The sequence below is a fragment of the Alosa sapidissima genome, chromosome 4, assembly GCF_018492685.1.
Source record: "Alosa sapidissima isolate fAloSap1 chromosome 4, fAloSap1.pri, whole genome shotgun sequence".
Lineage (NCBI taxonomy): Eukaryota > Metazoa > Chordata > Actinopteri > Clupeiformes > Clupeidae > Alosa > Alosa sapidissima.
In genome coordinates, this window is record NC_055960.1 from 3,864,030 (window position 1) to 3,875,981 (window position 11,952).

An 11,952-nucleotide genomic window follows, 5' to 3' on the forward strand; every position below is an offset into this window, starting at 1 on the left:
ACCCACACATGCAACGTATATGTCCTAATGACAAAAATGTGAATTACTCTTTGAGCATGTGCTTTTTAACATGTTGTGGATTGTGATAATTTTGTGACCAGGTTAATTTGAGAATTTGCGAAAAGTGAATATTATTTTGTGCCTTTGTAGTTTTTATTTTCTTGTTTTTGTTTATATTTTCAGCTTACTGCTCAGATGAAGAATAAATGGGGAATGCCACTACAAAATGAGTCCTATGTCGCTAAAATGAAAAATAGATTATTTCATATTTGAAAAATACAGTTTCTATTCTTTTTAAACAAGTGCTCATTTATTTAGTTTCATTCAGCAAATTCAGAGAAACAAGGGCAAGGAAAGAGCAAGCGGCGACAACAAGCAAAAAATTACCTTCTGAGAAAATCAGCTGTTTACACATTAACGTGCGGTAGCATAGCCACCTACTTCATTCACCTTGACTCTCCTGTCTGCAAAAGAAATCTTATTTATCCTCACATTTGGAGTGACTAGCCTAGCTCATGAAGAGGTTATTGCTGTAGCCTGCTAGAAATGAGTCAAACCAAGGAAGATAGTAGCTTTGATTAGGAAATTAAAATGAGTGTCTGTAGGCTACGTACGACCAAACCAGACTTTGTGACAAACGTTTCATCTAAGCATTTATTTTGCCTTCAAAGTCATATTTTGGGGTTGTTTTTCAGTGTAATATTTCGCTGAGAGATGCATTAGAGGTTAAGGAATGTATTTGTGGTCAAATTAGAAAAATTATATTTTCTTTCAAATCGCTATATCTCCGATTTCATTTTAGCGACATAGGACTCATTTTGTCGTGGCATGCCCCAAATGGCCAGAATTGTATGCAAGCAGTTATTATTACATTAACTACTAAATCTATTAAAGCCATATTCACACACTAGGGCTGGGCGATATAAATTATATAAGAAAATGTTATGTGTTTTCTGAATGGCCCATATTAGTATGCTAATGCCCTGCTGAATGGCACATGGGTCATTCCGTGTCAAATCAGATAAGGTTGTTGCTGTACCGTCTCCGATTTTTCTTCATATCTTTTTCAGACCTCGAAATTCTTTAATTTTTACAGCTTGAAAAACATGTGCCATGTTTGTGACTTTTAATGAGCCTAGAAGGGGGTCTTCCAGCAGCACAGCATACAGCTCCACCCTCTCCATTACACCATAAAAAACATACACAATTTCATGGCAAAATTCATCAATCGATTAATAAAAACCTCAATCAATCAATCAGTAAAATTACCAGTAGGCTTATTAAAAGAATACTATAACACACCAGCCTACAAAATTGGCAGAAAAACCTCCTAGGGTTTTTCTAGGGGGGAAGACCAACTCAAAAAAGCATGTGTAAACAATTTAAAGTCTACTAAATGTTTCCTGGCTTTCAAAAGGTCCCTAGATTTCAGAAAAATGTGCATTAAGTGTGATTATTGAGGGTATTAAAAAAACAGTTTTGCTTTTTTCATTTGGTATCAGTCACTATTTCCTCTTCAAATACATCAGTTTATTAATGTTTTCCCACAATTTGAAGTCTCTACATGAAATGACCATGACAATAAAACAAGGCGTGTTTGTATATGGAAATAGCTAAGTATATTGACATTTACTGTTGTATTGTCCCATTCACAGATTAAATGCATGCAATGCATGTAGTTACAGGTGTTTTGGGAACACCAAATTAAACATTTACAATAAAAAAAATAGATTTTAGCACCCCCTGAGGTGAAACAAAACATAGCATTTTGCTAGTAGAGCCCAGATAGAGCCCTATGACTTTAAGTACATGTAACAAAGTAAACATTACTGTATGCCTTACTACAGCAATTCCCTGTGTATTAGTCACATTGCAGTATGTATAAACCTTATGACCTGTGAAGGACCGTCATGACCTCTTGAAATACCTCATTAGCTATCTAATTAGCCTTTGGTTGGCATTTCATCATTGAATTGTTGCCTAATGTTAATCAAATTATTGATCGAACATCGTAAAGTAATATTATACAAATACTAAGATTAAGATTTAAAGATAGGGGATATAAGAATGTCTTAAATTCAGTTTATTCAGTCCATTCTATTTGAAGTATTTGTTTACATTCTGAATCAGCTTGAAGTAAAAAGGAGTCTTTAAGTTAAGGAATCTGCTGTTCATAGCCAAAGTGTAGGATCTGCAATAGGATACATGTGACAATATAAATAAATGAGATACATGAGACAATATAAATAAGTGGGCTCATTAATAATTAATAACAAGTTATTTGTTTAGTAAGATGAGAAAGGATGGAATAAAATATCTCTTAAAAAAAAGCTTTCCCTAATTCTTCCTGAAAGGAAATTTTTAGTCATGAAACAAAAAAATGTAAAAGGTTCTGAACTGCCAATGTTGCTTTCCTCCTGTTTTTTATGTGTACAGCTCCAAACAAAAATGATGGTAAAAAGTTCTTGTATTTTTAGCCTTGGTGATATTCTTCCAATTTATTTACTGCAGTTTATGACTTATAAACTACTACCACTGCACTGCAGCCAAGGTCATCCTACGATGTACTTCACATGAATCATGCACTTAACAAAAGAAAAACACAAAAAGCTGTTTTTCTCCGTTTGCCATTTTACCAGATACTGCACTTTTGGTTTTGTACTGCAGAAATGATAATTATCAATTTCATGATATTTACATGATCAATCATGATCATTTATTTTATCATATCTCCCAGCCCTAGCACACAGTTGAGTTTGATGTTCTTTAGAATTAGCTGCAGAATGAACTGAACAAGTGCTTTCTGATTGACACAGGAGCCTCTGAGGCACCACCACCTCCTCCTCTTCCTCCCCCTCCTCCTTCTCTTCCTCCTACTGTGCTGTCACCGTGTGATTCTGGCCCTCCTCCCCTGGCTTCTCCATCATCAAGTGGTTTGGGCCGTACTGCCCTTCTCAGCTCTATCCAGAGCTTCAGTAAGGGCAAGCTAAAGAAAGCAGAGACCCAAGACCACAGTAACCCCCTCGTTTGAGGAGCAGCCCAGCTCTACACTTAACTTTGCTTTATCTTTGTCAGGTTCTTTGTTCATTGTTATGGTATTTCAGGGTAAAACACATGAAGAACAGGACATACTGCTTTGTATTTATAAAGATAAAGGGGCAAACAACAAATCTTAATCTGGTCTTCCAGTCTCTTCAGTTGTCCGGCATCATGAAATGCCCTCTTTGAAAGGCTTTCATAATCTTGCTTTATTGATGGAATAAACCAGCATGAGCTTTTCAATTTGCGATTCAATTCTTATCTGAATGTTTGACAGTTTTACTCTAAAAAAGATGCCATGGGGGTACACATTTGAACCACCTGATCCTGTGTTTTTATTATTATTTTCGTATCATAATTTTTACAGCTGCAAACCGGGCTTTCAGTTCACATCTGCTGCATTCTTTATTTTACCTTATTTTATTGTGTGCCATCTTAATCTCAATCACATTTCTATGTTTATTTGAATATGCACTCAAATGAAACAGATGGTTTGTTTGAGTTGTGAATTTGTGCCACTTTGTACCATTGTGCCTATATGTATATAGTATAAATATGTAAGAACTGAAGTGGATTTTGCTTCTTTGTTTTCCATTTTGCGCCATGCCAAAAACACAAGTTTATTCACAAACCATGTTCTGTGTCTACATTTTGCTTCATGCAAAAATGTCTATGTGCATTGTTCAGGAATTAGCATGAGCGTGTTGCTCAAAACTAAATTTGACAGTAGTAGATGTCCAAATAGTCTGCAAATTGCCATCGAAGTAAAACTCATTTGTATATGCATTTGTATGTATTTAACATAGCAGCAAAACAAGCTTAAGAGATAAATGCCACAATTATTTTTGTGTTATATTGAATATATAAGAAGTTTTATCTTCTCTCTATAGCACTTTACCACATGGTCTCTCTTAGTGGTCTTGAAAAGAGTTTACAATGATATGAAATGTATTGTGTTATACAGCAGAATAATTCTTTTAATATATGGTGTTGGTTATCTGCCTTTTGCTGAAACCCTGTACATCTTCCACAACCACTGTTTGAAGCACTTAAGGTGGAGCCTCAAGCTGTTTTTACTTAGTAGTAGCATAGAACATTTTTGCTTGAGTTGTCTGAAAACATTGTGTAGATATGAATATTATTTTTGATGGAATGGTCATTAAATTTTAAATAAATCTGACAAGATTTAGCTTGGTCTCTACATTTACTAACTTTTCAGCTTATTTGCATTTATACATTTATTTATTAGCTGTTCTACCGGCAGTCACACATGTATTTAATGCTTCACTCAGTTCTGGAATAGTTCCTTATTCTTTTAAACAGGCTAGGGTTACACCTCTGCTAAAGAAAAGTACCCTTAATCCAACAGAGGTAAAGAACTACAGACCTGTCTCCCTTCTTCCTTTCTTGTCAAAGGTTTTGGAGAAAGTCGTCTTCAAGCAAGTATGTGGCTTTCATCAGAATAATCTACTAGACCCTATGCAGTCTGGTTTCAAGAGTGGCCATTCTACTGAAACTGCTCTTCTGTCTGTGACTGAACATTGAGAGTAGCTAAATTGCAAAATCATGTTGGTTTATGCTTTACAACATTAGGAAGATCAGACCATATCTGACACAAGATTTCAAACAACTTGTTCAGACCATAGTCATCTCCAAGCTGGACTATTGTAATTCACTATTAGCTGGCTTACCCGCTTGTGTAATAAGATCATTACAGCTGATTCAGAATTCTGGAGCACGCATGTAACTTCTGTTACAAGCCTGGCTCAAAGCAAGCAACAGAGTAGGGAAAGGCCACACGCGGATAGCGATATATATATTAGATTTATTAAATGAATAGACTTTAACAGAATGGGTTAAGTAAAGTCAGTAATGGAGTTGGATTTGGAAAGTAAAAGTGTAAGCAGTCAGTGTAATGCGGTGCAATGAATAAGCAAAACAAAATCCTAAACGGTGCGGGAGAGATGGAGCGACGGCGGTCGACAACCCGGTCTCGTCTGAAGCGCTTTAAAGGCCCAGACCAGGAAGCAATTAGTGTGACTCCATACACCTGCGCCCAGCTCACCTGTAGGAGACAGACGCAGCACACAGAAACGAGGAGGGGCCAGGCAAGGCCGTGGCACTTCTCTCTTAGTTACTCTCCATTGGCTCCCTATAGTAGCCAGAATTAAATTTAAATCTCACTTTGGCCTATAAGACACTGACTGAATCTGCTCCTAGTTATTTTAATTCAATAATCAAGACGTACATCCCCAACCGCCCACTGCGGTCTTCTGATGAGCGTCTGTTGTGTCGACCAATCATAAACACTAGGTCTAATTCAAGACTCTTTTCCTCAGTGGTTCCATGCTGGTGGAATGAGTTGCTCAGTGCTCTCTGTTCCTGTGGTAGTTTTGGGTCGTTTAAGAGGGGTCTAAAGACATTCCTGTTCAACATGCACTTAGTTCTTTAAGCGCTTCTTATGCGTTATGGTTTGTATAATATTGTTTTATTTCCATTAGGCTGTTGATTAATTTGGCTTTATTGTTTATTATTGATGGCTTTATTGTTTATTATTAATTTAGTCTTACCATGTTATTGTTTTTATATTATTGATTGAATGGACATTATTGTTTATTATTGCTTTTCCCTCTCATTTTCATTGCTTATTCTATTAGGCTATTGATTAAATTGACATTGTTGTTTATTATTGCTATTCTCCTTATTATGACCGCCGCGCAGCAAAGCAGCGGTCATATAGGTTTAGTCAGATTTTTTTTCTTTTTTTCCGCATGAGCAATTTTCTGTCAAGGATTTCCGGGACACTGAAAGACCGGGGTGCACGAAACTTGGTGGGCATGTAGCCCCACAAGGATAGCATGGAACCATTGTTTTTCGTTTTGATCTGTAGCCCCCCCGCTGGACTGGACCCCCCCCCCCCCCCCCCCCGAAAGGAAGGTAGGGCGGACACAGTTTTCTATGAATATCTCGAGAACCGTAGGGTTTAGGAGGACCACCTTTTTTTTGTATGTTGATCTTAAGGGCCCATGTCAACCCATTCCATAACCACTCATTTCATGTATAGCGCCACCTAGTTAAAAATGAAAAAGTAGAAATGAGGTGTTGCAATCGCAGGTATCTGTGACCTGACATGGTCAAAACAGTACGAAATTGAAAGTGTAGGATCATTATGACACCCTCTGAATGCACGCCAAGTTTCGTGGAATTCCGTTCATGGGGGGGCCATACAATAAATTAATTTATGTTACTGTACACCAACTGGCCTGTTGGTGGCCGGACACAGTTTTCTGTGAATATCTCGAGAACCGTAAGGCCTAGGAGGACCACCTTTTTTTGTATGGTGGTCTTAAGGGGCCATATCAACCCATTCCATAACCACTCATTTCATGTATAGCGCCACCTAGTTAAAAATGAAAAAGTAAAAATGAGGTGCTGTAATCGCAGGTATCTGTGACCTAACATGGCCAAAACTGTACGGAATTGAAAGTATAGGATCATTATGACACCCTCTAAATGCATGTCAAGTTTCGTGGACTTTCATTCATGGGGGGCCATACAATAAATGCGTATGTTTGCCCCCAGGGGTCATGTTAACCCATTCCATATGCACACATGTGCATTAACAGATACACACGCACACACATACATTCACAGTAATCATACGTATGACACATACACACACAGTAGACATGTACTCATGCATGCACATGCACACACACACACATAAACATAAACACGTACACGCACACATGCACACAATTCAATGGGGTGTATTTTACATGTGAAATCTATGAACTAATCATGTTTCGGTACTTGTTGTCTAGCAGATACCAGTGAGAATTGAGTGTGCATAATGCAATTCAGTGAGACAGTTAGAATCATATATGCCTTTCACCTTTTGTTTTTAGCCAGCAGCCAGACCAGCAGATACCCTGACTTTGCTGAATTACTGAAGCTACTGTAAGCAGGCTTAGTTAGTACTTGGATAAGAAACCTCCTTGGTGGAAATGGTGTTGGTGGCTGGCCAGTAGGTGGCACTCTTCTCTGTGGCCAAAAGCCACCAAACAAATATCTATCCCAATGCCCTATTGCAGTGACAGGGACACTGTACTGCAGGAGATGTTTTCCTTTGCATGAATGTTAAAGCTGCAGTAGGCAAGTCTGACAGATTGATGGGACTTAGCCAACATTTTGAATGTTTACAACTCTCATGCCCCTCCCCCACTACCACCGAGCACCCTCTCATCTAGTTTGTGCTTGTCAGTGCGCACCAGACTGTCATTGACAGTCAGACCAAACACAGCCCTACTCTGATTGGACCAGAAGAACCGGGAGCTGTGGATTTTTGCAAAACAAATAACAGGCTCTAGGTGGAGGTAGAAGTGCGGGTTTTTTCTAAAACCGGCTGAATTATGATGTTCTGTCGGAGCATAGTGTCGGTTTCAGTGAATATGATCAAAAAAATCTTGCCAACTGCAGCTTTAAATTGAGGTCCTGACTCACCAGATCCCATGGCACTTATCGCAAAGAGAAGGTGGTTCCCTGATGCTGGCTAAATTCCCAACCTGGTTCATTCAACTTGGCCTTGTAATCATCCTCCCAGTGTGTAATTGGTTCATTCATTACTTCACTCTCCACCTGAAACTAGTGTGTGGTGAACATTCTGGCACATAATGGCTGTTGTGCATCACTCAGATGGGTGCTACACATTGGTGGTGCTTAGTGAGATTCCACCTCTCCTATGAAGCACTTTGAGTGTCAAGAAAAGTGGTATAACTGTAATATGACATTTGACATTTGATGTTTGTTAACATTGTTAAATTATGGTGATTCACTAGTCCCTTACAGTATTCTGAAGGAAGGAACCAGTTCTGCATGCATTATTGTAACAGAAGTGGTTGAATAGCACACTACTATACATGCACATTCACATACATGCATACACACAACACGCACAAACACGCACACACATACACACACACACCCTCACACACATACAAACACACCTACATACACAAACACACACACACACACAAACACACACACAAAAAAACCTAACTGACATGCAGGCACACAAACTCAATAAACACACAAAGAAGCACACACACATATACACAAAACAACCACACACTCTGCACACACTCAATTACAAACACAAAGAAGGAACAAAGTAGGAAATGACAACACAATTTCGTATTGTGAAAGAAAGGACAAAGGCGTCTGCCAAATACCATAACCATAACCATAACTATAACCATAGACCTTTCCTTTTATTGATGTATCATGACATCATATAGGCCAGGTTTTCAGCATTGATTACGGGCGTCCACCCCTCCCAGGGTGATGTAACAAATTTCTTTTTAGGGATCATGTTTTCCCATTTTTTAAAACCAAATGTTGGTTGATGATACCAGGGCCAACAATCTATATGATGAAACTTGTTATGCTTGTTGCTTGCTTGTAAGTAAATGTGTTCACATGTTAAATACTTTCTCCCTGTGTAATTCCATTTTATTACACAGATTCTTTAATATATATATGGCCCAGCACTGTATGATAGGCCTACTCTGTGTTACTGACATGGTCAAGATCTGCTTATCATGCAATACAGGCCCGCTTATTATGTGTGGTACGGATCGTTTATCAGATCTCAGCCGGCTCTAAAGCTTCATTGACGTGAAATGTGATTGTTAATTATCCTGGGTGAATAGCATAGGTGAATAGGTTACACATTTGCTGACAGGTTTGTTTAGGTTCACCGAGGTTACAAGATCATTACATTTTCCCAACAGCTCAACTATTAAACAGCATAAATTAGAGGCTACTAAACACAACACAATAGGGAAAAAGAAACTTTAGGCCTACACAGAAGTGTCATTATCTTTTATTTATATCAACGACCTGGCTGTAGAAATGCAATCCCAGACAAAGTTTAAGTAATGTTAATTTCACTGTTCCCATCAATATTCAGGCTGTCCTTATGCCTCAGTCATCTCCATGATCAATCTGAAACAACACAAAATAAACACCAGCCATATCCATTTTTGAAAATAGCTCACAATCACAGTTTTCTTTTTATTTCTCATCAGTGATCCTGTTAACGTTCATCACTGTTTTTACAAAATAGTTATTGTCATAGCTTACTGTAGGCAAAGCAACAGGCTAGCATATTGTTGAAAAATAATAGTATAGTTACAGTAAAGTTATCAACAAAGAGATAAAAAGAAGATAGCCTACAAACCTTGAAAAGTTGGCCTGCTTCCTAGTCCAACCACAGGCTAATCACAGTCAAAAGAGTGAGGAAATCAAGGATCCTTGATTAACGTTACTGTTCGGACTTCTGTATGCATGGCAAGAACATGGGGGTGTCTCATATGGCACTGTTAGATCTGACACAAACAGTCAACAATCGACTACTTTTACCACTGTTAGGTAGGCCTAATACAAAAAAGGTAACAAGTATTTGAGAAATACTGAGCCAACTAAATCACAATATAGCTTCATTTCCAGCCTTAGCTTAGAAATGAAGTGGCCAGTACAGAGTGTACCCCCATGATTTCTGAATTTGTGCCATTCAAAAATACCTTTTTTACAGCAGCCAGTTGACATGAGTAAGGACAGGTGTTACTTAATGAACACATTAACACCTTAATGAAGTCACTGTTCAATTTAGCAGAATCAGAACCGTAATTAATGTCATTATTACCACCTGCCTGCTTTGAAAAAAAAATGGTCCTTCGACTCATATTTGTATTACAGGTTTGGGCCGCATCAGTGTTTTGTATTTTAAACATCTTCCGACTTTCAGTTGAGTTGCGGAAAACAGACCTGGGACAAATCTGTAAACCGGTGATAAAACAGCATTGCTGCAGAGCTGAAACCTCTATCAGGTGCAGATCTGGCCCACAATCATATACCGTATGTCCGCTACAGACCGATCTAAAGGCTTTCATGTGGATCCGACCGGAAGGAAATTGCTATCTGGGTCATCATCAACAAAGCAGCCTTTGTTACTTCTATTACTGTGGTTACCAAGCGTGCACCTTCATCGATTTATAGCTGGCCTTCACTTGATTCCAAATTGAAATATCAAAATATAACATAGGCTACACTAAATATATTAGTAGGCCCCTATCTCTTATCTGTGCATTTTAGGCTGGCTTACAGGCTGTTCTGAAATGAGGACAGGCTTCACTGATTAAAACTATTTTGTTATGTTACTTACAGTTGTGTGCAGAATAATAGCAATGTGTTTTAAAAAATTGAATAAAGCTCAAAATCCTAGCTGTTAATTCCATAATATCAATGCATTGGGAACACTGCACATTCAATTTCAAATCAAAACATGACCACAATTGATCAGTTTGTGTTATACCTTTACAGAAAGTGAAGAAAAAGGGATGTTAGGCTGTTCAGAAAAATAGCAAATTGGAGCCATTTATATCCTTAGTTAGGTTAATTTAGTTATTACTTATTTTAGCCACTTGGGGGAGTATTGCACTGGGTGTGGCACGTCACTAGAAATTAGGTATATTTACAGGTGTGGCAATCAAATAGGCAAAGGTGTGGATGGCGGGGAACACACGGATCTTACCGTAGCCGTGAGCACCCACTCCACTGACAGCACGCCACAGCAATTTATTTATTAGCACAACAGCACTTTATTAATCAGCACTGGGCAAAGTACCATTTTATGTAAGATACATTTTGATACCTTTATAATAAACGGGAACACCACCCAAGGAGAGCTAATGCCTGGACCTAGGATGGACCTAGGACCTAGGATAAAATAACCCCACATCATCACATACCCTTCAACATACCCATATCCACCCAGCGGCTGTTCCACCTCTGCTGCTGCTGCACCCTGCTCTGCTCCACCCAGCGGCTGTTCCACCTCTGCTGCTGCTGCACCCTGCTCTGCTCCACCCAGCGGCTGTTCCACCTCTGCTGCTGCCTCCTGCTCGGCTGAATTACCCATCAATGGTTATTTTAGTGTGGAGTAGGTGAGGGCGGAGCTCAGTAGATTGCGCCCTGGCAAGTCAGCTGGACTGGATGGAATACCAACGAGGCTTCTGAAGGACTGTGCTGCGGAGCTGGCGGTTCCTCTGCGCACACTCTTCAACTGGAGCCTCCAGACGAGTCAGGTGCCGAAGCGGTGAAAGACATCCTGCATTGTGCCAGTGCCTAAGGGGGGGAGACCTTCCGGGGTCAAGGATTACAGACCAGTTGCCCTGACGTCTGTGATTATAAAGACCCTCGAAAGGCTCCTCCTCCGGCTCCTGGGCCCACAACTACAGCAGGCACTAGACCCTCTGCAGTTTGCCTAGCGAGCGAACATGGGAGTGGAGGATGCTGTCCTCTACTTGCTTCATCGAGCAATCTCTTTTCTTGATGGGACAGGGGGGTATGTGAGGCTGATGTTCTTTGATTTCTCGAGTGCATTCAACACCATCCAGCCTCAGATCCTGATAGAGAATCTGGGCATGGAGCCTACTTTCACAGAGTGGATCATCAGTTACCTGACAGAGCGGCCACAGTACGTCAGACTGGGGAACACGGTCTCAGACACTGTGAAAACAAGCATTGGGGCCCCCCAGGGAACTGTACAGTACTATCCCCTTTCCTCTTCACCCTATACACATCAGACTCACACAGAACATCATCATGTCACATACAAAAATATTCTGATGACACTGTTGTGGCAGCTTGTGTGAGGGGAGGAGACGAGGAGGAGTACAGGAGGGTCATCCAGAGGCATATCAAGCTTTTTAAAAGTGCGGGGGTTGTGGGATAAGAAAATGAAACAATCCGGCCAAATTATAAATAACTCCCTACAGGGACATTGCAAGTATTTTCTGAGAGGGGTGCGGACTATATTGGTGTCCGGGAGATTCTCCCCCGAAAAAAAAT

At 39.7% G+C, this 11,952-nt stretch overlaps 1 protein-coding gene and 1 long non-coding RNA gene across 8 annotated transcripts in view; one reads left to right on the plus strand and one right to left on the minus strand.

Annotated features, from left to right (window-relative positions):
- Positions 1–4,228, plus strand: part of pxk (PX domain containing serine/threonine kinase) — a 44,949-nt gene extending 40,721 nt beyond the window's left edge. For 5 of the 6 annotated variants that reach the window (XM_042090024.1, XM_042090025.1, XM_042090027.1 and 2 more), the window contains one exon: positions 2,817–4,228. In XM_042090024.1, the coding sequence (XP_041945958.1) occupies positions 2,817–3,031 (215 nt within the window). In that variant the 3' untranslated portion in view covers positions 3,032–4,228. The remainder of the gene's footprint in view (positions 1–2,816) is intronic. The other variant, XM_042090030.1, reaches the window with a different exon arrangement.
- Positions 2,285–9,319, minus strand: LOC121707474. 2 transcript variants are annotated; one of them, XR_006031337.1, is made up of 3 exons: positions 9,281–9,319; positions 8,905–9,045; positions 2,285–2,337 (listed from the first exon to the last, which is right to left on the minus strand). It is a non-coding gene; the product is annotated as an uncharacterized LOC121707474 (long non-coding RNA). The 2 variants fall into 2 exon arrangements; XR_006031336.1 differs by lacking the exon at positions 9,281–9,319 and having other exon boundaries at positions 8,905–9,067.
- Between the last annotated feature and the right edge of the window lie 2,633 nt (positions 9,320–11,952).